At 42.2% G+C, this 26070-nt stretch overlaps 3 protein-coding genes across 3 annotated transcripts; 1 reads left to right on the forward strand and 2 right to left on the reverse strand.

The window, feature by feature from the left end:
• Positions 1-22: 22 nt before the first annotated feature.
• pdcd11 (programmed cell death 11) lies at positions 23-14744 on the reverse strand. Its single transcript, XM_023334620.1, has 36 exons — positions 14703-14744; positions 13660-13838; positions 13406-13540; positions 13134-13301; positions 12543-12704; positions 12341-12461; positions 12074-12237; positions 11882-11983; positions 11181-11393; positions 10983-11107; positions 10828-10888; positions 10586-10732; positions 10240-10491; positions 9440-9565; positions 9156-9350; positions 8896-9066; positions 8595-8808; positions 8352-8501; positions 7680-7792; positions 7072-7571; positions 6143-6205; positions 5952-6048; positions 5752-5841; positions 5517-5619; positions 5263-5440; positions 4531-4587; positions 4338-4460; positions 4019-4141; positions 3752-3917; positions 3473-3613; positions 3237-3380; positions 2112-2362; positions 1842-2010; positions 1045-1198; positions 776-941; positions 23-401 (listed from the first exon to the last, which is right to left on the reverse strand). The coding sequence occupies exons 2-36, from the start codon at positions 13759-13761 to the stop codon at positions 230-232; spliced, it is 5418 nt and encodes a 1805-aa protein (XP_023190388.1). The 5' UTR covers positions 13762-13838; positions 14703-14744; the 3' UTR covers positions 23-229.
• A 149-nt stretch (positions 14745-14893) lies between these two features.
• atp5md (ATP synthase membrane subunit DAPIT) lies at positions 14894-16688 on the forward strand. Its single transcript, XM_005797212.2, has 4 exons — positions 14894-14980; positions 16052-16157; positions 16382-16475; positions 16553-16688. The coding sequence occupies exons 2-3, from the start codon at positions 16071-16073 to the stop codon at positions 16469-16471; spliced, it is 177 nt and encodes a 58-aa protein (XP_005797269.1). The 5' UTR covers positions 14894-14980; positions 16052-16070; the 3' UTR covers positions 16472-16475; positions 16553-16688.
• taf5 (TATA-box binding protein associated factor 5) lies at positions 16689-23040 on the reverse strand. The gene is made up of 11 exons (XM_014475146.2): positions 22632-23040; positions 21492-21720; positions 21087-21402; positions 20821-20984; positions 20375-20510; positions 20153-20273; positions 19128-19257; positions 18180-18344; positions 17896-18073; positions 17325-17502; positions 16689-17227 (listed from the first exon to the last, which is right to left on the reverse strand). The coding sequence occupies exons 1-11, from the start codon at positions 23038-23040 to the stop codon at positions 17013-17015; spliced, it is 2241 nt and encodes a 746-aa protein (XP_014330632.1). The 3' UTR covers positions 16689-17012.
• Between the last annotated feature and the right edge of the window lie 3030 nt (positions 23041-26070).

The raw sequence follows: 26070 nt of genomic DNA on the forward strand, positions 1-26070 counted from the left end.
AACAAAAAAAACCCCTCCTAACTTCCATTATCATTATGCAGTGTTTATTTTACACAATAGGTTAAAAAAAGGTTAACAACAGCTGCTTGTTTTTAACATTTATAGATCATTACATTGCATGGACCCAGGATCAAGCTTCAACACTCAGTCAGCAACATTACAAGAGTTCAAACAAAGACTGATGGTTTTCAGGGACTCGGTTTGGGTCCGGTGATGTATTTTTGCGCTTTCAGTTTGCAGCGTCTTTGCCTTTTGCTTCCACGAACTCCATGGCCTTCTCTTTGACCGCCTGGACGCTCTGAGGGGTGCCGTGCTTCTTCTCATACTCCAGGTAGCGCTTGAAGAAGAACTTGATCTTCTTCACGGAAACGCTGAGGTGGATCGTCCGATCGAAGACGGCCCTGCGGAAGGAGAGGAGCGGAGAACGAAATGAAACCCAAATGCTCGGGTCGTTCAGACGAGACTGTTTGAATGTTTTAGAACAGAAGGTTTAGAACAGGTGTGAAGAAATGCATTTCAGTGCCCACAGAAAAATCAAAACAATCAGCATAGTTACAGTAATAATCTAAACTTGGGGGATCATGTAGAAGTTGAATAAAAGTGCCCCAAGAATGGAGCCTTGAGGTACTGCACAGGAGATCCTCATTTTCTCAGATTTGTATTTATTTCCTAAAAATGTACTTTCATCTGAAAAAATGACATATTTGATTATTTATTGTGTCGCTTCTTTACATAAATTCCAGTGTAAACCTCAGCAGTAGGAGGTCACGTTTACCTCACTTCCTTCTGCGATCCATGTTTGACCATGAGGTCGATGAAAACGGACCAGAGGTCCGTGCGCTTCGGATAGTTCGTCAGGACTTTGTCGAACATGTTGCGACCTCTCTCAGCGTCGCCGAAGCGGAACTCCATCTGAGCGAACTTGGTGATTACATCCACACCTAGCAAGACGCCGCAAAACACAGGAAACATCACAACTGGTAAAATCCTGACGTTTGTTTCCGTTTCTTGAGAGATTAAACAAACCAACTCGGCTCATCTTACTCTCTTTGGGGGGTAGACTCTTCAGCGCCCTCTGCAGGAGAGAGCTGGCAGCATCACTTTGGCCCTGCTGGAGCAGGAAGGTCCCGTAGCTTAACCACACTGCTTTGTTCTGCCGGAAACGTTTCACCATGGTCTTATACAGACCCTCTGCCTCCTTGATACACAACACAAACACACATATTAGAAGCTGGAGGAAAAGTAATTTTACTCAGGAACTAAGGATGTTTTTACACTTGATGGTCCGGCAGACTTGGTTCGATTGGGGACCAAAATTGCAACATTTGTTAAATTTTCAGCGAGCTTTCACACTGCACTATGTCAAATGCTCCGAACTAACTGAAAAACCTGTTCCCCTCCTTTCCTGTGGCGGTGCTGCACCAAGAACTACTGAAGGAAACAACATAAAAACCTCTGAAGAAGACACTGAGTGCAACTTCCTTCTTCACAAAATGTAAACAAAATAGAGTCAGGGCAGATTTTAGTGTTAGTAGGATTTCTTTCTCTAGCGCTGCACTCACACATTTGTTCATCTTATAGTTATCCAAAATGCCCTTTGCTATAAACCGCTTCCTGCTTTCGGAGAGGTCTCCAGTCTGCTTGGCATTCAAATTGCAGCAGAATTCAATTCAACCGAACTGAAACCTGGGCAGAAAAGTTCTCTGTCTTGGTTCACGTCAGACTTCGATTGCACATTCACACCTCCCCAAACGGCTTTCTAGGCAAACGACCTGGTGTTCGATTAAAGAGGACTAAACGGGGCTGGTGTGAATGCACCCATGGTAAAAATAAACTCAGACCTTGATTTTGTTGGAGTTGGCGTAGATGTCGGCCAGCTGCTGGTACACGGGCATGGGCTCACAGAACTGCACGGCTCGCTCAAACACTTTTTTCAGACTCTCCTGGGTTCCGTACATGTTCTCCAGGTTCAGCAGGGCCACCCACACGTTCAGCTTCTCCTGCTCCTCCCTGGACACAAACACAGAGCGGAGTCTTAACACCGACGCACCGTTCTCATCACCATCTGCATGGGGGGGGGGGGGGGGGGGGGGGGGGGGGGCATCGGTCACCTGAAGGAGATGGTTTTGAGGGCCCTCTCGGCCACAGCCCGGGCCTGCTCGATCTGCGTGGCCTGCAGGTGGTGGGCCATGTACTGGAGCCAGAGCAGCGAGCTGCTGGGCGAGGCGAGCAGCAGCCGCTCGAAGCCGGCCGCGTCCTGGGGCCGCAGGCTCGGGTCCATCAGCTCGGCTTCCCGCTGCAGGAGGGCCTTCTCCGCTGACTTCTTCTCCTGCTCGAGCTCATGGCGCGTCTTCTTCTGGGGCTGGACGATTAAAGAAAAAAAAAAAAAAAAAAAAGTGATTATGGAGAAAATCAGGCGGGACCAGTTAAAGGTCTCATCTCATACTGGTTTTTATGAAATGATTGCTTAAATAGTCACACAAATTGGTTTTCCACATTTTTTTACTAATGAAAATCTGAAAAGTGTGACATGATTTTGTATTCAGACCCTCTGAATCAATGCTTTGTTGAACCGCTTTAGAACAGACAAAAAAACTGACTGGCATGAGAACACACAAATTTAACAAAACGTTTAACACACAAAATATTAGCCAACCTTTATTTAAATTCCACAGACCAATAAATCATTGTGCCAATAAGAATAAGACATATCCAAAAATGTAAAAAAAATTTTCCCCTAAAATTTATGGCCTTTAGCAAATAGAAATAATTTTGATAATTCTAGAAAGAAAGGTTTATTCTGATTAAGAAAATATGTTTCGTTTTATTAGGTGTATGAAAACATCTGGTTAAACTGTAAATTATGTTTTACAAATTTAGGCTTTTAATCAAAAGGTAGACTGTACTTTATTACAAAAGTGGGCAGATTGAACATCAAGCACTTCCCAAACCTTGAAAAGTGCTTAGTTTCCAAACCTTGAAAACTCGCCAACTGAAATTCAAGCATTTTCAAGGATTTCAAGCACCGGTGCGAACCCTGACAAATGCATGAAACACTACAAAGATTTTCATTAGTAAAATGACTAATAAATTAGGCTTTTTTTTTTAAATTCACATTAACGGCCCACTTTATGTTGGTAAATCGGAAAAAAAAAATCCAAACAAAATTCACAGAAAACATGGAAAAGCTGAAGTGATATAAACAGCACCTTGACGGATCCTTTTGATCGTCTCACCTTTTTGTTGCCGTCTTGCTCCTCTCCGTCGCTAGAGTGCCCATCCTTTGCCTCCAACACGGGCTTCAGGGAGCTCAGCCCCACGTCCCAGGAGAAGCCGGCTGCCACCTGCAGCCTGGACGGACCCGCCGAGCTGGGAGACACCTGCAGAGGCAGAAACACACGATAATATTCTCCAGCTGTGGGGGCCTGAATATATAGCAAGAGCAAAAAATAGTGTCTGAAGTTCAGCTCACCTGAGAAAAATCACACTTTACTTCCTCCCCTTCATCCTCCTCTTCTCTGAAGTAGACCTCCACTCCGCTGTCATCACCATCAGTTTTTGGTTTGCTTGATTTCTTTTTTTTCTTCTTCGGGATCTGGGGCTCCGCTGGTTTCTGTAACATGAATGAACAACAAAGACCGACCTGAGGGTCTACAGATCCTGAATGCAGCTGTTGTGGACTTTCTATTTGACTCTAGTACTGTTAAACATATGAAAGTAAGACAATAGCAGCAGAAAGAATGTTCATTACCTGTTCGCTCTCGGCGTGCAAACGTTTCTTTGCCTTCTTTGAGTCGCGTTTCTCCGCGTCTCCGACGAGACGCAGCGGCAGGCCGAGGGATTCCGGAAGCACGTCTGGCTTTCCGGTGTCCGCGGGGAGAAGAGAGAGGTCGACCAACTGGTCCTCCCTGTCCACACTGAGGAAACAAACTGAGGTTATTTCGCCTGATTTAAAAAAAAACAACAAAAAAATTGAAATACAATCACAAAGTCTGAGCTGAGACATTGTGTTTTTTACCTGAGGATTTTAGTGGTGAGGAGGGTGTTGACCGGAAGGTGACTAGAGAGGATCTTGTGGTTGTTAATGAAGTATTTGGAGGACTGTTGAAGTTGAGCTCTTCCTGTGATGTTATGCGACAGCCTGGAAACAGAGGAGAGGATAGAAATGATGAGGAGATAACTTATGTTTTTTTTTCTTCAGCTCCCATCTCTGTGTCCACTTGAGAGGCTCAGTGGTCCGAGAACGAAGCCTTGAGGCACTCCACATTAGATCTTTTGTTTGCAAATGTTGCCAATGCAGCACTGAGATCCAGTAAATCCAAGACAGAAGTAGTTACCTGATGAAGACCCCCTGCTCACTCACAATCTTGACATAACCTCGGACCATCTGGTCCAGCTGCAGATGGTCCAAAGACAAGACTTCTGGGTCCTTCGCTGGCTTGGTGTTCTTTGGGTTCAACCTGAAAGGACACGCTGCAATGAGCCATACGTTCTATAAACCATGCAACTTTTCCCAATGACTGTTCTTACCGTGATGGACGTAGGGACAGGTGCCACTTTCCATTCTGCACATCTAGAAGGTAACACCTGAGGGGACGCAGGGTGGCAACGCTTGGCTTTAAAGAAGTTTAACTTTTCCTAATTAACTCTCAGAAAAAAATGCTCAAATTTGATACGACTAAAATAAACTAAGTTTAAAATGTGAGCTTTCATTTTACAGCTCACCTAAACGTTCTGTAAACATGAAAAACAAACAAACAAAAAAACATTTTAATCAAGATCCTGTCTGGGGTCCACCTTTGTGTAATTATCCTATTTGTTCTACTATAGTCTGTTCTCAGATGAATACTGCCATGTGGGATTTTTCAAAGTTTCAGATTCTCTTTTATAACATAACATTAAGAGTCTCCACAACCATTCTTTCGTGGTCTTTAACAATTTATAAGTCTTTCAATGGTTTCTATGGAGAAGGCAAAATTAAAACCTAGAAATTGTCCCCAGCACATTGCCATTCTAGATCAGGTAGATCTCAAACACTTGGAATATAGTGAGAAGGCTCAATATATATAGTCAAGAGATGCCAATATTCCATTTCACAGGGTAAATGTCTCAAGAATGGCATTTCTTGTCATTTTATTGACTATGGCTTACAGATAAAGATCAAAATTACAAGAAATGCATTGAACTTATTCATGATATTCTGACGTTTTTTCTTTTTAGATGATCACATCAAAAGAACGCTGAACCTCATCATCAACCAACCTGATGAGCTGATCCTTCCTGAACGCCTCCAGCGGCTTCGACTTGTAGGTGTCAGCGACGTCAGTGACAGAAACCGTTCCGGCGCCGCCAAAGGGGAGCTTGACCACGAGGCCGACTTGTGGCTGAACACTGGTCACCATTCCCAATGCAATGCTGCCTTTCTCCAGTTTATGGATCCCTGGGAAAGCAAGAAAACAGGGAGAATGAGAGTCATCGCCACCAAAACATTTCAACATCAACTCTACCCTCTCTACCTGAGAGCGACAGCACAAAGCGATGAGGCTGGACGCTCGCTTCCACCACTTTAGCGCGAACCGCCTGGCCCAGCTTGAACAGTTTTTCTGGGTGGCTGGCATCCTGGACATGGAAAAACAAATATTTACTCAAGGTCAGATATTTTCTTAAGCAAAAATATACTCTCACAATTTAATTACCAAAAAACCCCCCCCAAAAAAACAACAACTTGAGCACAGAATCTGCATCACTCACTTTAGGATCTGTGATCATGGAAAGCAGGTCCACGGTCCCTGTGACGCAGGGGTCAGAGGTGACTTCCAAGCACTTCTTGTCTGATTTAAACTGGAAACAGAAACAAAACCACTGAAGGAAGAGCTGGAAGAATGACTGGAAATATTTGGATCTGCTGATATTTACACAGTAAACCCACTAAAACGCTCATGAAAGCTCACCTTTGATACGAAACATGTGATTTCGTCGCCGGGCTTATAGCCGGCCAGTTTATTTTTTGCTGTAACTGGTTTAAAATCCACACCAGGATCCAGTCGGCTACAAGGAGAAAAACAGAAAGTTACCAGGCTCCAAATGTAAAAGATCCATAATCGGGACACGTGATGTGATGACCATGATCCACTTTGGTTACCTGGGTATAAGAGTGAGTTCAGGAATGGTGTACTTGAATTTGGGGTGAGAAAACGGAAGAAATCTGAAATCAAGAAAGATTTGTTACAAAGACAGCCTTTTGAAAGCAGAGAAAATTGACTTTTTTCTTTACAGCTGGACGAGCCGACTTAAAAAATTTTTTTTCTCACTTTCTTATGTTAAAAAGTAGTTCTAAACAAAATATTTTCAAAAAGTGGCCCTTATTTCAATTGTCCCTTCTGTGAGTTGTATGACAGAGTTAGGGTATTAGGGCCATGCTGGGAGAAGTTTTGTTTAGTTATGAGAAGTCATAATATTAGCAGAATAAAGACGTAATTTTACCAAAACATCATTAAAACTAAACTAAAAATTTAGTTTTAATGAGAAAAAGATTCTACAGCTATCAGGGTCTGATGTGACCGCCTTATTCCGGGTGATTTTCTTTGCCTAATCATGTCCAAGTCTTGCTACTGTTAATAATTTGATGTTGATGTTACAAAAGATGAAGTATGTCCTTATCTTTAAAACAGATACTAAAGTCTAACTTCATAAGAGTCTCAGCATTTCTTATTATAATTTTCTGTTAATTTTGATCAGAAAATCACTTGACAAAATGCATCGTTTCAGTTGTCGACTGTGCGCTCAATGACTTGGTATTTTTCTGTTTTTATTATTTAAAGGACTTAGAACTTAGCCTTGTTGCTGAAATGTGATATACAAATACAATTTTATTTGATCCATAAAATTACTATTTTTTTAGATCCATCAGTTGTCAACCAGAATCACCAAAATAAACAAACAAAGCATATAACTCGGTGTTATGAGAGATTCACTTTATGAACTGAAATGCTGAAAAACAAACTTTTTAATAGTTTTAAAATTTCCTGATAAACACATTTACGTACAACGACACTTAAAGGTTGCGTTAACCTGTGACTGGTGGCTTCTCGTCCTCCGATGACCCTGGCTTTGATCACCCTGCCCACTCTCACAGTGGACGTGGGGAAGGACCCCAGCTTGACCTCGGCTGGCTCCACCACCTGCGATACGTGGACGCTGCCCGTGCTCCCGTCCTCCAGCGCCACCTGAATGTAGGTGGGCTTCACCGACCTCACTTTGCCCTGCAGGACTTCGCCGAAGCGGTGTCCCGAAGAGTCCGCCTGGTTCTCCGAAGCCGTACGCTGCCGCTTCGGCGCGCTGCCCTTCCGCAACACCAGGGGGAGCCCTTCCAGTTGCTCGCAACTGGGTTCTACGACTTCCACCGACAGAGTCATCCCCACCTTGAGTCTCTCTGCCTCGGACAGGGCGACCTCGTTCAGGTGGCTGCAGGTGTGGAGCAGAGTCAGCTGCGCCGCATCGTTTAGCGAGATGACAGCAAAGTCCTGGTCGACGAACTGCACCACCGCACAGCAGTCTGAGCCTTTATTCAGCTGTAAAAAGGAATGTTAAAAATTGCAGTGATAATGTGATGCAACGTGAGAGAAAAGAGGCTTATATAACCTGCTGAAATCAAGAGAGAAAACGTTAGCAACACTTACAGACTTCTTCTTCCCCAGCAGCTTTGGGAGGACGGAAACATGGACACAGGTGGACAGGATGTCGACATTAAGGATGACCACACTCACTTTCTGCCCAGGGGTCAGGCTAACTCCTGGAAAAGAGGCAGATACGCTCACTGGTGGGGCTATTGATGCAATCAGAAGATGAGTTTTTAAAAAGTGGCTCTTATTTCAGTTGTCCCTTCAGTGAGTTGCACGACAGAGTATTAGGTCCAGGCTATGAGAATTTTTGCTTAGTTATGAAAATGTAATCATAATATTAGCAGAATAAAGATATAATTTTACCAGAACATCTTCAAATTAAGACAAAAACGTTGTTATAAGGAGTAAAGGCTTCTACATTTATCAGGATCTGATGTGACCGCCTTATTCCGTATGGTTTTATCGTTTGTCCAATCCTACCCAAGTCCTGCTACTATTAACAAGTTGATACTGTTTATGAACAGTAAAGGTCAGATTGGGTGTTGGTCGTCTCAGATTAGCTGTTAATCTCAGCCTCTGGCACCAAATAGTCTGAATTTACACTAAATGAAGAAACCAACAGCATGTTTTCTACTGCAGGCCAGACCTTAAATGAATAAAATCTTTCAATAAAGTCTTACAACAGAAACTCTGAGGTATCCCTTTAAGACCTGATGGTTCTGAACGTACCCGCCACATGGCGTTTACTGGCGATAACGTCAGCACCAGGCAAGTTGTCAGACTTAAATTTGGCCCCGGCTTGTGTCGCTGAATCCACCATCAGCTTCAGCTTCTGGCCGACGGTCAGAGCAGCCAGCTGCTGCCGCAGTTCTCCGTCATCTGTAGAGACAGGAATGATGAGAGGGGAAACCGGCAGAGCCAGGTTCTGCCGGGCTGAACAGGAACTGAGAGTATCCGAAGCCATCAGCACACCTCTGACAGTCAGCATTTCCTTCACAGTTCGTCTCTCCTGTATGCCGTTCAGGAGTGCGGCCCGGGCGTCCCCGGCAGGCGTTATGACCTCAGAGATCTTCAGCGTGACCAGGAATCGCCGCTTTTCCTCATCCACATTGGTCACCTTGGCGATGACCGTCTGGCCCAGCTTGAAGGCGGTCGTCGTGTCGCTGATGAACTTATCCGACATGGCCTGTTGTAGTAAAACAAAAACGCTCAATGTTGAAAACAGCGACATTGCTGCGTCAGGAAAAGACTGATTCCCAGCTCTTCAACTCACAGATTTGGGTGCAAGACCAACGAGACCGTAGGGGAACTCCACAAAGACGCCATAGGACATGATGTTCCTGATGCAGCCAACCAGCTGCATCCCCACGGTAATCTCAGAGAAATCTTTGGCCACCGCTCCTTCCTCCAGTGACGATCTCACCCTTGGTTTCTTGGTGAGCGTCTTTAAAAGAGAAGCAGCTAAGGCGAAAATAAACCGTTTCACACCACAGAACGTCAGCTTCGGTCTAAACGGCTCAGGGGAAAGGATACGAGGTTCTGCTTGTTCTTGTTAAAGCAAATGAGGTTTGAAATGGTGTCTCCTTCCTGCAGAACCTCCCACAGTAACGGACAGTTGGACATGTGATCGGAGAGATGCACTGTGGGTAAGAAGGCGCGGCCCTCGTCTGGGAGGATGACGACCTCCAGACTGTTGATGGATTTCTTCACCACCCTTGCTTCCACCCTCTACAAGGCAAATAAAATGTAGCTGGGAAACGAGGAAAGTTTGATGGATGCCAAAAACAACACCACCACCACCAAGAGCTCTGTTTTACCTTTCCAACCTCGCAGTCAATCGGAGGCTCGGTAGATTCCTCCGTCTCTCCCTCTGCCGCCGCCTTAAATGACAGCAGCAGCTTCTCCTTCTCTGGGTCACATTGAAGAACTTTGGCCTTCAGCACCTGGAAGGTAAAGATGGAAAACAACCACGTACACTCAGATGAAGGAATGGAGTTTCAAAATTATTCAAAATGTCCAAATCCCCAATTCTTTGTGTCAATAGGCATCTTCTGAGCAGATGTCACCTGTGAGGTACCCCAACGTTCCATCCTGGGACCCCTCCTATTAAATATCTACATGCTCCAGCTAGCTCAGGTTAATACAAGTAATGAGATTAACTACCATAGCTACTCAGATGACACCCAACTCTACATTACAACTCCAAATCCATCCAAGCACTGAACAGATACTCAGAATGAATGAATGCGTGGATGGAACCCTGATCAATATATTTTATATTTGCTTGATGATGGCATTTGAAAAAATTTTATGTTTATTGCTTGTTTCATAATAGTTGGCTATGATGTTTTTGTGGTGTAAAGCACTTTGAACCGCCTTGTTGCTGAAATGTGCTAAATAGATAAACTTGACTTGTCTTCCTTTTTTGTACATTGTTAAAATATAACAAAAAAAATAAAAGATAACCAAGAATCTTCAGCAGATACTGGTCAGCAGTCAGGCTTCAAATGTGAAGTCAAGGAAAAACGCAGTCTTTATTTTCCCAAACACCTCAGCTCCTCCGGTCTGAATCCTGTAAGGAATCCTGATGAACCGATGCAACTCGCTTTTGTCTCACCTGTCCAATATAGAAGACATCCTCCGGACAGACAATGGGCTCAGAGCTGAGCTCCTCCAGTGGGACCAGACCTTTGACGTTGCCATAGAAACGGACGATGCAGCCGAAGTTTTTGATAGACACGATGAAGCCGTGGGACACCCGGCCGGGACGGGCGTCGTTGTAGCTGAGGAACAGCGGCAGGGTGCTCTCAACCAGCGCCTTCTTCCGGGTCAGACACAACTTCCTGTTGTCCACGTCTACTGACAGCACCTGAAGTTCACACACAACCAGACATGCTAGTCTGACTGAAAACCCTTGTAGAGGCTTCATTCCTGCATCTTTTTCAGGAGAGAACTGTACTGACCCGACACTTGACCTTCATCCCCTCGACGTACTTCTTCTCCGGGTTTTTCAGGAGGATGTCGGAGAGGTGCGTCCGAGGCACCAGACCTTTGACGTGCTCCGACAGATGCACCACCATCCCGTGGCTCAGCAGGACAGACACCGTCCCCTTGGAGGACAACAGAGGATTAAAACAGTCCAAATCCTCACGAAGCGGGTTAAATTTGCAACTTTAACCCCAACAACATAATTTCTCTATTTCACCTCTACAACTTGGCCGGCGTGAATATCCTGATATCTATAAAATCGCTGCTCAATCACGCTCCTGCAATCACGACACAGTGTAAGGTGGTCAGTGCAAGACAGCAAAGTCACGTTCTCTGACGTAAAACAAATAATAAAAATCGGCCGCTGCGTACTTTCGTAAACTAACAAAATAAATTTGCTCCATGGGGCTGAAGTCCAGGATCCTGCAGGTGTGCTCAAGCATTGCAGAGACCTTGTTTTCATTGGGCGGGTCGCTTGGCTCCTTCAGATGGTTCCTCTGTCAAGACACATGATAAGATATTACGTCAGGGTCTTTAAAGCAAGTTCATCAAATTACCAGCTTCACTTACATGCGCAAAGGCCGGGGTTTTGTCCGGCAGCTCCAACATGGCCCCCGACATGTGGTGTATCGTGGTCATCTTGCACTCCTTCACCACCTCTCCGGTCCGGTCCCCGCCGGGAGGAGCGTAGTCGACGTTAGACACGGGCTGCAGGAGGTGGCTGCTCAGGCTCAGCCCGACGAGGCGGGTGGTCGGCTCGATGTACAGAACGCACGCTCGCACCTGGTTGGTTACGAAGCGCCGCAGGTCAACACGCAAATAACACACTGAATTATGAATGTGTCATAAATTAATTCAACTCTGCACTCTACACTTCCTGAATTCAACTCATCTGTCAAACTTGACTCTTAAAATCTGTGGGCGGGGCCAACAGTGTTTGCACCAAGATGACTGGCAGGAACTGAGCCAATCATGTGTCTGCAGAGACCGTTTATACTATTCCCCTGTGTTATGCAGCAACCAGTACTAAAACAGCTTTTTTTGTTAAATTCTTAAAATACATATCAAAGAAATCAGTCCATTATGGACATATTCATTTGAAGTTATATTCATCCGTTTACCTGGAAGAATACTGGACCCCCATGCTTGCATGAGTTTATTTTTTAAACTTCTATTAGGATTAAATGTGTCAGGTAAGAGGTTTAAATCTGTGTAGTTTAAAATGACCCACTGTCCGGTTGAGGCAGCAGGACAGGCGGGGGGAGTTTTACCTGAAGCCCCTCTCTGTAGCTGGACTCCTGCTCCATGTGCAGAAAATCCACCTGGCCGCTGAAGGAGGACAGGAAGTCCAGGTGCAGGCCATGTTTGGTCACCTGCAACCCCGATATGCAGAGGTCATTTAAAGATGCAACTCTTTCAGCTCAAATCGCATCCACAGTAAAGTGAAAGGAAGCCTTCATCACCTTTTTAACGGTAGCTTTGACCGTGAGGCCCGGCAGGAGGTTGGTGAGAGTCCAGCCCTGTTTGGCGTCAGCGGAGGCCCGAGCCGCGGCGGCGAGCCAGACGACGCGGCCGTCGTTCTTTACTTCCTCTACCCGAGAAGTCACATACTGACCCACTTTAAGCTCTGCACGCATGGAGAACACACCAATATTTAAGAAACATTTCCTAACTGAGGACGTTTTGAAGCTGCAAAGCAAAGTTCAAGTCATTTTGGGGGTATTTTTTACCTTCACTTTTATGCTGTTTGTTCTTTGTAGCATCCTCGGGCAGGAAGGCTTTTGTTCCACTCACACCAATGTCAATTATAGTGCCATGATCTTCAACACTCTCCACGCACCCACTCAGGACCTGATTCATCGAGATCAACGTTAAAAAACAGACAAAGATCTTATTGTATTGTTAAAACTGCTGGCATTCACTCCAGCTCACCATTCCAGCCATCAGAGAGCTCGAGGTGAGGCTCTTGTTGACCAGCTTCGGATTGACCGACAGCTGAATGCTGAGCGAGCCTCCTTTAGTGATGTCCAATTTATAAACCACGCATCGGAGCAGCATTCCCGGCCAGAAGATTTGGGACAAAGAGCAGAACTCCTGCGAAGTCAGAGAGCAAACGTACAGAGTGCTTAGACACTTTGAATTTTTCGATCACACGACATCCATAATCTAATGAATTTTACAGGAATTTCATGCGACACACCAACACAAAGTACAGGAAAGATTATATCTGGACTTCCATTAAAAAGTGTTGAAAGTTGACAAAAAACTTGAAAATATCACTTGATAATTATGTGTTATTGGAAGAATAACATCTGAAGACCAACTATAAGGTCCTAAAAAATGCAAACATTAAAAAAAAAAACTTAAATAAGCAATGCTAAGCCTGGTGGGGGTACAAGAAAAGACTGGTGGCTTATAAGCCCGCCAGGCTTATAATACACTGAGGGAAACCCTGACTTTACATCGCTGTAAGCCGCTGAATGTGTCAGACGAACATCGAACAGTTCAGATTGAATTAGTCACCTCGTTTTCAACGTCTGAGTCCAGCTGCTTGCTCAGCAGCTTGGTGTACGCATCACAGATGTTCCTGATGCTGAGGAAGCCTTGCAGGCCACACGGGAGGCTGACGGTCACCTCAAAGTCAGCCACCTCCTTCACACAGCCCAGTAACAGCATCCCTTCTCTCACATTCTGGGTAAAAACATGTTGCACAACTTAGCTTGATTGACAAAACAGTCAGAAGTAGAAATCTAACCAAGGGTTAAACATTTACAGGAGATGGGTATGTCTCTCACCTTGATGTGCAGAATCTCCACGCTTTTAGCAGCAGCGTTAAGCGTCAGGCCACCTTCTTGCTCTTCTGTCTTTTGCTTTTTGACTTTCTTGGCACCTCCTTTTTTTTTCTTTGTTGTCGTTTGTTCATCTGACTGCTAAAGGGAGAAAAAAAACGTCCAACAAAGGTTAACTTTTCTGGTCGGAGATGGGATTGTAGAGGAGCTTATTTGAACAACATGTGTTGATAACAAAGTTTGTTTGGTTTTTTTTTTACCTGAAACAGGTTCTCTACTTTACTCCGCTCCGCTGTGACTTTACTGTCGGTGGGCTTCTTTGTTTTGCCTCCACGAGGAAAATCCTCCTCTACCAACGCCATGTTGGATGAAGCTGGGGATGCCTATGATTTGAAGAAGTTCCAGTCGACACACGGAGTATATCCAAATCTCCAAAACGCTGCAGACACACACACAAAACAAGAGTTTGGATGACGCTATACAGAGAGTATTTGCTTGTCTATTTTGAAGACAATAGCTAATAAAAACCCCAAATTCTGAACAGGACTCAAGTTAATTGAGGTCATGTGTGGAACTTCCACAGTCAGTAATGATTTCATCTGTTGCTCTGTTGTGTTTTATTGGGTCAGAGCAGACATCTTGCATTTTAGAGCACTTTATGCCATAGTATATACATTTTCTGGATAATTTATTTGCCAGCAGCACACTGACAACACATTAGTAATTTATGCAAAAGGAGCCCCTATCAAGAGCTGAATGCATTAACTTTACAATATCACAGCACTAAAAGTAACTTTTTTCTACTGGTTTTGTATAATAATGTAATTTTCTAATAAAATGCATTTTGGATTTTCATTAGTTGTAAGTCAAAATCGTTGATTGAAATAAACATAACTTCAATTATAATAAATACATGCATTGTAATAATGTGAGCTCTATTGTATGGAATTGAACTGATTAAACAAAATTACTTAATTGTATTGGTTGCTATTTTCTCCGTGGTCCTTTATAATATTAATACGTAAAACATAAAAGAATGTGGCTCACTAAAAATCAATTGAAAGACAGTAAATAGTTTAATCTTAATCGAAATGGAGCGGTCTAACAAGCACTTTGGAAAAAACTAATCTTCCACGGACTCTGACTAAAGTCTAACTAGATGAACGTCAACAAGCTCCGCAGTAGACAGTAATCCTCTCCTGAAACATTATATCTTCCTTTAAAGATAAATATATAAATACAATACCTGACTTCGAGACATTTATGTATAAATAGACTCAGATTTGCCCATGCAGTAACTCACATGTTTTTCAGCAACACGCCATCATCCCAACCCGGAAGAAAAACTCGTCAGGGCGGTCTTTCTGTTTTCCAATCACGGTGGAGAATTGATGACGGACAGTAATCTAAGCCAATCAAAGATCGGTTCTGGTCCTAGAAATGAATGACGTTGTTTTCAACCAATAGCCAATCGCATCTGGACTGCTAATAGTGGGCGGGACTTCCTGGAAACGTTAGCATTGCGGCCTCTGTTGAAGGGCACTTGTCTCATTCAGCTAGCTCAGGGGTCGTGTGTTAAAGGTAAGCTACGACACGTTTATGCTTTAGTTAGTTGATCCTTTTGGTCTCACAACACGTGAAAAGAACAAACATGTCTTTGTAACTCTTCTGTTTTCACGGAGTGGTCTGGCAACGTTAATGAATATCTACTTAGCTTGGTAGCTAACTCTGAAAGCTAACAGTGACTTCACAGTGTGCTCACTTGTTTTTCTGCTTAGTTACACTAATTCTTAGTTAATAAGTATAAGGTTACTCTGACAAATACCTTACAATGGCAAGTACTAGATTAGAATTCGGCTTAATTGATATTGCAGTATTTTTGCATTTCAATGAAGATGTCAAACCACCTATTTAGTTAAATCTGCTTTAATTTTCAAATATATATATATATATATATATTTTATTTTTTTACTAAAACACCAAGCTTTTTAGATTTTTCCACGTCTTTCCGTTAGCTTGACATTGGATGATTTAAAGAAAACAAAATTGCTTGAAATATTAGCAACAACGACTTTCCTCCCATGAAACCTGCTGTAATCAGTTACAGTATACATAAATTGGATTCTCTTTCACAAATCTGAATTTATTTTTAAGAAAGATTAATAGCACCGATTAAAACTATAGAAACTTGCCAGCGTTTAAGGATTGGCAAGTAGGGGTGGGCGATGTGGAGTTAAAATTTTATCATGATAGTTTTTTTTGGTATTATTGTGATCACAATAAGTGATTTATGTTTTTTTAAAACTATTTTTTACTTCTTTGCAGTATTTTTGTGTAACTGTATGGCTGTGACTGCACTGCACAGGAATCAAAATCAGAAATAACTATTTGAAATAGGCTTCATCAGGACACCTTCTTTACATAAAGAAATATGACTTTTATGATTAAAATGCAAAATGTAACTGTTTATGTTTAAACATTTATTGAAGCACTCGTAGAGGACATGGAACAGTGGAGAAATTTGTTGAAAAATAACAATTCCTAAAATGCAGTTTATTTATTTATTTTTTTTAAATATCATTCATCATAAATTAGAGTCAGTAATTGATTTTTGCTGATTTGCTGTAATATTGGCTCTTATGTTTGTGGAAGGACCATACGTTTAGCCAGAATGGCAGGACACGACGCGGGGAGTCAGCACCAGTTCACTGGAATTGCCAAACACTTCAATTCATACACAATCATCGGAAGGAGGAACGTAAGTTCTGTTGATAAACTATTTAACCCTAAAGTTTGAATTGAAGCTTCAAGGTTTTACATTTGCTCTTTGTGCAAACTATCATAGCGGAACCAAAAGTGATTTGAACACAAGTAGTTCTTTGAACATGATGAGTCACAAAGCTAGAATCAAACCTGTACGATGCATGTTTTATGGTAAAGTTAAAATTAGTGCTTGTTTTAATACTTCTGCTTTTGTTTTAGTGTGTTTTGGCCACTTATGCCAGCCTTGCAGCCATCTTCCTTTTCTTCAAATTGAAGCCTAAGAAAAAACCTGCTGTCACAGAGAAGTAGTTATGTAAGCATATTCAGCACTTTCTTTGCTACAAGCTATTTTCAGTTCCGAAGACTTATAGCTGATTGTTTTCTCGACAGGTTTTCGTTTGATCTTCATTTCTAACTGCTTGGAGTGGAGAGAGAGAGAGAGAGAGCGAGCAGCTGGACATGCTTGTAATAACATATGTCTGTTTGGTTTCCTTGTGTAAACAATAAAGAAAATGTACGCTCTGGATATAGAAAACACTTTGTTTTATTTACAATGTGGATCAGTATAAAAGAGAATATGTTACAAAGATGAAAGCCATGTTTTGAGGTAAACTGTGAAGTCATGGCAGTGATTTATTAAAAGAAAAAAAAAAAAAGGGGTCAATGAGGCAGTTTACAACTGCAACAGTTAGCTTTGTTCTGGGAACCTGATTGGTCAACCGGTTACTACTTCAGTCTGTTAGCCAGAAAACGAACTGATGATGTTTATTTGTACAGCTCAAGAGGTTAATGATGTGCATCATGTCAAGCTTTAAATGATTTCTCCTCACTCCCCAATGGTCCAATGCTGTTATGGATTATAAGCTCCTGCAGCCAGAAGCAGGTTCCTCCGTGTGAAGTGAAGATGAACTACAGGCGTTGATTTGGTCATGTAGGTGCCCAGCAGAAGCTCCTGGGAGTTATCCTGTAGGTGGATGTGTCCCGTAGCTGCAGTGAAGTCGTCCGTTTCTAAATCGTCAAATGCTTTCATCGCATCCCACAGGCGAACCGTGTTGTCCATAGAACCTAGAACGAACGAAACGATGATCACTTGGGGTAATTAAAGCCTTTGCTGCTTTTATTTAGTTGATTTCAAGGGTACAGTGAGATGTTGAGCACCCACCGGAGCCGAGGATCTCTCCATCCCTGCTGAATCTGAGCGAGTAGATGCACTCTGTGTGACCCTTGAGCTCTCCGACCATCAGTCCATGACCGATGTCCCACAGGAGGACTCTACCATCAGTGGCTCCCGAGGCCAAAAACTTCCCATTAGGAGAGAACGCCAGCGCATGGATGGGACCCTGATGGATTGAGAAAAAAACACAAAAAACAGTGGTTTATCTTATTTTTATCACCAACAGGACCCTGCATTTATGGACTACATGTTAACTTAAACTCAAAAAGAAACTGAGGTCAGAGAGTGAAAAGTCTCATTTTATTTCTGATCAATTTTGTTAAAAACACCAATTTACAGAACTATTAATTGAAGTTACTATTTTAGCAAGCAATATGAACCATCACTGCTTCCTGTTTTCAAAATAAGCAATTAGATCATGTTCAAATATTTTATTTTTTTTGTATAAATGCATTTCCATCCTTATTTTCCTCCACACTGTCATACCATGATAATCCTTCCCATTTCTTGCAAATGCCGAGGTGAAAGCTGGCAGCTGCCCGTTCTTGTGAAATCTCACCTTGTGACCGGTGAAAATACGGACGCAGTTTCCGGTGAGGACGTCCCACAGACGGATGGTGCGGTCAGACGAGCCTGTGGCCATGTAATTCGCGTTGGGATGGAAACGAGTGCAAGTGACGTCGGCCAAGTGACCGGCGAATATCCGCAGCGGCTGGTGGTGATCGGTCGCCCACAAGCTGTCGGAGAGAGAGCGCAAAGGAACAAGTCTCTACATTGAGCTGTGACATATGGCTTCCCTCTACTGACAGACAGAACTGCAGGCGTGTTGAATGCGTTTCTTACCGGGCGACCCGGTCGTGCCCCCCGGAGATGAAATAATATCCGTAAGGGGAGAACTGCGTGTCCCACACTGGGTAGTTGTGGCCTTTGTATCCCACCAGACAGGTGAAAGTTAGGAGGCTCCACAACCTGACCGTGCCATCTTCAGAGCATGACAACAGGTAGTTTCTGAAAAGGTGAAATGGTCGGAAATCTTTTTTGTTCTTCAAAATAAAATAAAAACTCAAAACAAAAATGTTCACTTATTTTTATTTTATGACACAATATTAAAAGTTTTACTCCTACAATTCAAGCCTGTACCTATATTAAGAAAATAAAAATAAAAATCAACAAGTGGGGACAGGACAGAATCTACATAATCAAACATGGCAACTACTTTGTAACTTAGACTTTTAGCATTAATATGCTTTTTTAAATGAATGTACCTGCTGGGCAAAAGTCCTGATTCCTCCCTCATTTCTTTATATTTCGCTTTCTATGAACAAAGAGTTTATTGTAATCGTTTGAAGTTGTTTTGATCAATGTTTCTTCAGGCTTTCTGAACTAACTCCAGTTTGCCTTTGGACTTTAGATGCTTGCCAAACATTTTCTAACTCGGGGGTCTCAAACTCCAATCCTCGAGGGCCGCAGTCCTGCAACTTTTAGATGTGCCTCTGCTGCACCACCTGAATAGAATAATTAGGTCATTAAGGCTCGGAGAACTGATCTACACAAGGAGGAGGTCATTAAGCCATTTCATTCCAGCGTTTTGTACCTGTGGCACATCTAAAAACTGTAGGTCTGCGGCCCTCGAGGACTGGAGTTTGAGACCCCTGGCCTAACTGATGATTTTTAGAGGAATAACATTTTTTATTTAAGTCACGGCAAAATCTAAGCTATACTTGGGTAATTTTCAGTTGAGCATATTCTTCTGGTGGGGTTTTATTCTGGTCAAGTTGATCAAAACTGTACCTGTCTGGGCTGAAGCTGATGCCATACACCGGTCCGCTGTGTCCATAGAGACACTTTGACTCACTGGCCGTCTTATCGTCCATAATTCTCTCAAGAACATCATCTGACTCTTTGTCAATCAGATTCAAATCTTAAAGAGGGAAAACACATATAAAAATAACATTTTACTTTGAAAACTATGTCACAATAGCTATAGGGTTCACACACCTTTTCCACAGTAAACTTCAAAACACTTCCAAGGTAAGTTTTTAAACTTTTTCAGCATCACACTTTGGAGATACAAACACTGCAAATGATCTAAAAACACAGTTTCAATTCACTATTATAGTATGATAGTCACTTATTATAACTGTTATTAATAATGTCTTCTGATGGTATTCTACATTCTACAGAATAAACAAAATTGTATATTAAGACTTCCTTACACACACCCTGTACACCTGCCTAGTCCAAGAACAAAACCAAAATTTATTTTTAAAAAGTATAAAATATAAAACAACCTTTATTTCAATTACATAAATCAATAAATTACTGAGACATTAGGAATAATAATTATTAATTTCATTGAAACAATCCAAATAAATCATGTTAAGTTAAATTGCATTCCTGCTCAAATTAAATGCTAAACACAATATACAAAGAAAGTTGCAGAAAATATGTTTTACAAAATGTTCTCGCTAAGTTTTATGGCATTTAACAAATAGAAATTATTTTTGGTAATTTTATCTAACCTAAAAAGAGTTCAGTCTGATTTTAACTTCAGACAGCGAGAAAAAAAAATCTGTCTTTTATTAGGTGTATAAAAATATCTGGTTTCAACTATAAATAACGTTTTCCGAATTTAGGCTGTTAATCAAGCAGTAGATTGCACTTTATTACAAAACTGTGCAGTGTGTAAGGACACTTTCTACGTCCTTACACAGAAATCAAGCACTTCATAAACCTTGAAAACACAGAATTTTAATTCAAGACCCCATATGAAATTTGTCACTAAAGCCGCCATCGCTCATCGTGGTATGTCTTACCTGAGGCGGTCTTGACCTTGCGGAGCTTCTTCGGCGTGACGCTCCACACCCGTACCGTGGAGTCAGCGAAGCCCCCTGCGATCAGACTGGAGTCGTCCGTAACGTCAACCGCAGTTAGACCCTGAAGGGACGACATGAAAAAAATAAAATGAGCTGATTGCTACCAACTGGTTAGTCCCAACAACTCCCATGAAGTGCAAACATAGTCCGCAGGTCATTTGCCTGGTATGCGTTGAGAAAGGTGTAGAAGCAGATGGAGGGCAGGTTGTCAGGTCCCAAACGAATTCTCTTGGTGGACTCCTTCATGTACATGATCTTGTCCAGCTTGTCTGAGTCTTTTAGTTCTGGTAGAGGTATCCTAAAAAAACAAAAATCCATCAACCACTGAGAAACAAATCCTGATAAAGAATCTGGTGTACTGTTCAAAAGCATCAACATCCAATTAACGTTTTCACATTTTTCAGGCTACAACTAAATTTCAATATAGAAAGTTTTGCCCTTTCTTAATAAAATATCTCAGCAGAATTAAACAATATGCAATTTTAGAGCGTGTGAATACTTTTGGAAGGCATTGGAAATTATGTTGTTCACAGAAATATATTATTATGCACGAAGGATATAATGTGAGAGTCTAGAGGCGTGAATTAGGAATGAACACATGGTTGTACCTGGTCTGTGAAGGAGCATTTGGATCCTGCTTCTTGCTTTTGGAGCCGGTGCTGTCCTTTTTGGGCTTTTTCTTCTTGGGTTTACCTTCCTCGTTCTCTGCCTCTTCATCCTCATCATCAAGGGGAAGCTCAATTTCTGGCTCCTTCAGCAGGCCATAGTAAACCTACACATATATATATATATATATATATTTTTTTTTAAACAGAGAAGTTAAAAAAAAAGTATGAGAAAAATATAAAGCAAAAATATAATTTAATTATCTAACCTTGGCTTTATTTGCTTCTCGTTTGGCCTCTCCAGCCAAGCTGCCGGACATGGCGTCGATCTGGCTCTTGCTGCGCGGCATGCCATCGAAGATGTCGATGTAGAGGTGCTCTTGGATTATATTCCATATCTGATTGTTCTGGCGCTCCTGCAGGTGCCTCTTCAGCAGCTGGTAGGAGTCGCGGGAGATGCGCAAAACGAACTTGCTGGTGCGGAAATCCAGCAGAGTCTCGTTCCCTCTCATGTGCTCCTTCTTCGTAAGGCTTGACAAAATGCGTAGGTCCTCTTCGTAGTAGCACTCCTGGTCCCCGCTGAACCTAAAAACAGGGGGAAAAGAGAGAAAATAAATACGATGGGATGATGGGGATTATCATTGCGTAGACTAAAACATCCTGAAGACACTCACTTTTCAAAGAAGGCCTTAGCCTCGGCTTCATGATTGTTGTAGACCAGTTCCAGGTACATGTGGACAAACAGAGGGTAGAAGACCTGAGACAGTTCTGCTCTGTGGCAGTCCAGAACGGACTCGATGAACTTCTTCAGGCCACTGTAGTAAACTTCATAGAGAGCTGGGTCTCCCTGCTGGCTGTAGGCTGACAGAACCACGTTGACGTCTGGCTGATCCTCTCCGGCTGCTGCCAGAAACAGGTTTTCCATCATTGGTAGATTGAACTCATTCAGGCATAGCTTCTGGCTTCTAAAAACTTACATGTGACTTCAGGGTTTCTACACACTTTAATATCAAAATTGCAATTTCATGAGCTCTCAGTTCAGTTTTTAAAGCAAAAATACAAAGGTATAACAGTAATCTAATGCATATGTTTATGAGGGAGGAAAGGAAAAATAAATGGATGGATGCAGGTTTTAGACAATGGGACAGGGAAAAATACACCTGTACATGAAAATATGTTTTCCACTCTTTGTTTTCTGTTTTTGAAGCGTTTCAAAATTGGAAAACATTTAACTCAAATTCCAAACTTTACAGTAACCGGAAAAAATTATGCAAAATGCTTCAGAACCTGCATAATGTTACAGAACACAACAAGTTCATCCATATATTCGAAGGGTGTCAAACACATTTTTATTGTGGCCCATGTCAAGATTATAAAAGTCCTCAGAGGTCCGATTTGTGACAAAATATATTAATAAACCTAAACTGATGTATGTTGGCAGTATACAACTAAATTTGATTTGATTTGATTGATACACTAACATTTCAGCAGACACCTGCTACCTTGAAGGTTGTTTTCATGTATCCTTCCAGAATCTAGAGGGCCACACAAAAACCTACGGCGGGCCAGATTTGACCCCCCAGCCTTGAATGTAACACGTGTGATACATTCTATCAATTTTCTGTGGAAAAAAGTAAAACTAACAGCGCAAAACTCAACACGTTGGGCATATCTGTGTGAATGTTTGACTTCACAGTATTGGCCAGGTTCTTTTACAATCTGTAGGTGTATTACTAAACAGAGTAATTTGCTGTTGGTTCTAAATTAAGCCCAGAGATATTTTCACCTGTTACATGAGTTGAAGTGAACTGTACCTTTAGTTGGCGCCTTAGCTCCGCCGGCAGCAGTGATGGTCACCCGGCTGAGCAAAGCGCTTGCATCCCCACCATCTATGTCCGCACCACTTCCCAGCCCAGAACCGGCGGAGTCAGCCCCCTTTGGATCCAGAACCTCCTCCGGCAATCCCGCCTCGCGACGCAGAATTTCTGCGGACTCTGACAGTTTGTTCTTTCTGAGGAACTGCAGCACAGCCAGCAGGGTCTGCTGGTCCTCGGGGGCTCCCGCCGCCGGCTTGTTGTTTCCAGCCGCAGCGCTGGAGCCGGGGGACGCAGAGAGCACTCCCGCGTCGTTGGCGTGATTATTTCCGAAGCCATCGGCCGCTGGCTCTGTTTTAATGTCGGCTTCGTCTTTCGCGTCGACTATACTACCCTGTACGGCCGCCATTTTCAAAATGAAACGCGCATGCGCAAGATTGAAAAACGGAAACCGCCAATTACTCGACGTCGAGTCACCTGATTGGTTTAAGCGCATGTCAGTCAAATTCGAAGATTCTAATTAAGTCCCGCCCCTTTCTCTCCAGAATCAAAAGTGGTTTCACAGCTGTGGGACTAGCTAGCAGCACTGGTTGCTGCTTAGTGGTACTCTGAGGAAGAATGTTGTTGGCACAATCATTTGCAAGTTGGACACAAACAAACTGTGATGTATGCCTACTTAGCATGATGTTTATTTTAACTAACTTGAGCCAGAATTTGCTGCTCCTGGTGGCAGCATGTTATTTCTGATTTGTTCATTTTGTAGAATTCTGCTCATACTCTTATCGGATGAGGGATTTACTCTTATAAATGAGGATAGTTATTCAGTGTAGTTTTGAAGGCTGTGCATAAAGGATTTTTACTCATGCTTTTTTTTTTACTTTCGGAGAGTTGCTATGATGTGTGACCGCGGCAACGACCGTGTCCCAGACTCCAACATCCCTCTACCTGGTGTTCTAACCATACACAAAGACAGGGATTTAAAAAGGAGTGGCAAAAGCAAATGAGGCGGATTAGCAGTGCTTGCCAACAATGTTCTGCAGTGGAAATGAGTTTTACAGTAGTTGATCTCGGCCCCTTAGTTCCAGTAAAACTGATTCTTAATACGTCAGCATACAAAGACATTTGGGGCAATTCGACTGAGGTTAAACATTTTTCAACTTCCTAAAAAAAGTCTTGATTGTTTTTAATCTTATAAAACCAATCTCTTTTTTGTTATCTTTCAGCTGCTCACTTTAAGTGTATCCAGCTGTGTCTTCATGCTTAGTATTAGTAATAGACTAATAGTTTTTTTTGTACCAGAGGGGGGCACTCTTTACACACACGACCAACTCACTCTCAAGGATGTCAAGATTTTACAAAAAAGAAAAACAGATATATTTTTCACCTTTAAAAGTTTTGAATTACATTTTTATCTACAGTCACAGTGAATAAATACCAGCATAGAATTGGTAGATTTTGTTCATAGGTATTCCCTGACAGCTGTAAATTAGAGTGACATCAGGCCTCCAGGGGTAAACAGATAGTTAATTTCTCCAGATGATCAGTAAAATTACATAAACATGATTTATTATCGTGTAACACAGTTTTGTTCAGCAACAAGAAAACAGAAACATGAGAGTCTCATTTGAGTACTGGCTTTGTATAACAAATTAGCTTCAAACCTATTGATGATTAATTATGAACCAAAATAACACCTCTATTCAAAGGTTATTGGGGACCTTTTAATTATCAGGTACGTTTGATGTTGGTGAAGTCTAGGAAACAATGAGGAGGCAGACAGGAAACTCCCTGAGGCAGAACTAATTCAAGGACACTGAGTTTGTGGATTTTGGTTTATGAACTGATAAAAAAAATAAGACGACAAAATTAGATCCAGTTTGAACACATGTTTTGCTAATTTCTTCTACTAAGACTTGTCATACGATGTCACGGTCAAAATCCTCATCTTTAGGTTATAATGATTTACTACAACTGCACTTATATTTTCTTTTTACAATACCATACTCTCATAAGAGCTAATTTATACCTGTGTCCTTTACAGCTTTTAAATCCAATCTTTGATGTGTTCACCTTGAATCACCTTGAGTGCAACAGTTTTAATGGGGAAAAAACATGTAGAACAATTCATGTTTTTCACTTTGCATTCTGCTGAGGTGGGGAGGTTTTGCTCCTGCACAGAACAAGCACCATACGTGCCTCAGTAAACATGCCAGACATGCTGTCAGATGTGTGACGCTGACGAGGCAGGTCTCAGGTCAGCCAGGCATACGTTTTCATTTCAGTGAAGCTGTCACCTGGAAAATCAAAACGGACTCAAGTTTTGATTTTATTTGACTTTTTTTTTTGTTTGTTTCTTTTAACCATCCTAAGTCGTGGCCCATTCCAAACCTGGACTCCATGAAGGTGACGCCCCAGCAGCTCTGTGATGAGGGCTGGGACAGAAGGCTCAGATGCGGCGGGATGTTGTGTAACACTGCGGCGTCGCTGCTCCACGTGAAGGAGAGCCGAGTGGGGGGATGGGGTGCATTAGTTTGTGGGTGTAGTGTGTGAGACAACATGAGCAGCTCAGGGCGTGGTCAGCTTTTCTCGGATTGTTGTAAAACTGCTCATTACGGTCGTTTGGAAAAATAAAATCTGACTTATGATCAGTGAACGTTCTCCCTGCCTGGTCGGCTGTGAAAAATACCCAACGTTTCTTCCTGCTTGAGGAGATCAATGACGTATTAATATTAAAAAAACAAACCAAAAAACTTCAGTGGAAATGCAACACAATAAAGACACCAGAAGCAATCTGCTGACATCTCATCCTTTCTGATGATGATTGGATTAGACAGCAATTAGTTCGCAAACAACTTGTTTAATGACTGAAGTGAAATGAGTGGATAAAAATACACTTCTGCTCTCTAGCAATGGCAGATGCAGACACATTAACAGCCTTGGTAAAGATGTGCAAAAAGTTTTAAAGTAAATGTAGATTTTGTTGCAGTAGTATAACCTCACTCTGACTGTTTTTGTTTCCCCCCAAATAATCCAACATTTGAATATATTGTATTTATTTACTGAGTGGGGAAGATAATCTTGAAATAAAAAATGTCTATTCACCAAATCATTCTTGTAGCCCAGCTGCAAGTAAACTTTTTACCAGTTTGGCAACACTTAGTTTCCCCAGCAATATATTTACAGTGTTGGAGGATTTGGAGAGAGCGGTCTGGGACGGATTATTTTATTTAAATGTGTTATTTTCCCTTCTCCTTTAAATTGCGAGCCAGTTGTTTGAACACACACCCTTTTGTTCCTTGAGTCCTAAAGCTAATCCTAATTAATTTTAAGGCTAATTTCATCTCATTCCACATTTCTCAAGACAAGCTGGTTCTTAAATATACATTCTCTGCATCTTTCTGTTGGTTTTTGTTTTTTGTTTTTTCCTGTAGGTCATTTT

This window comes from Xiphophorus maculatus, chromosome 5 (assembly GCF_002775205.1).
Source record: "Xiphophorus maculatus strain JP 163 A chromosome 5, X_maculatus-5.0-male, whole genome shotgun sequence".
Taxonomy (NCBI): domain Eukaryota; kingdom Metazoa; phylum Chordata; class Actinopteri; order Cyprinodontiformes; family Poeciliidae; genus Xiphophorus; species Xiphophorus maculatus.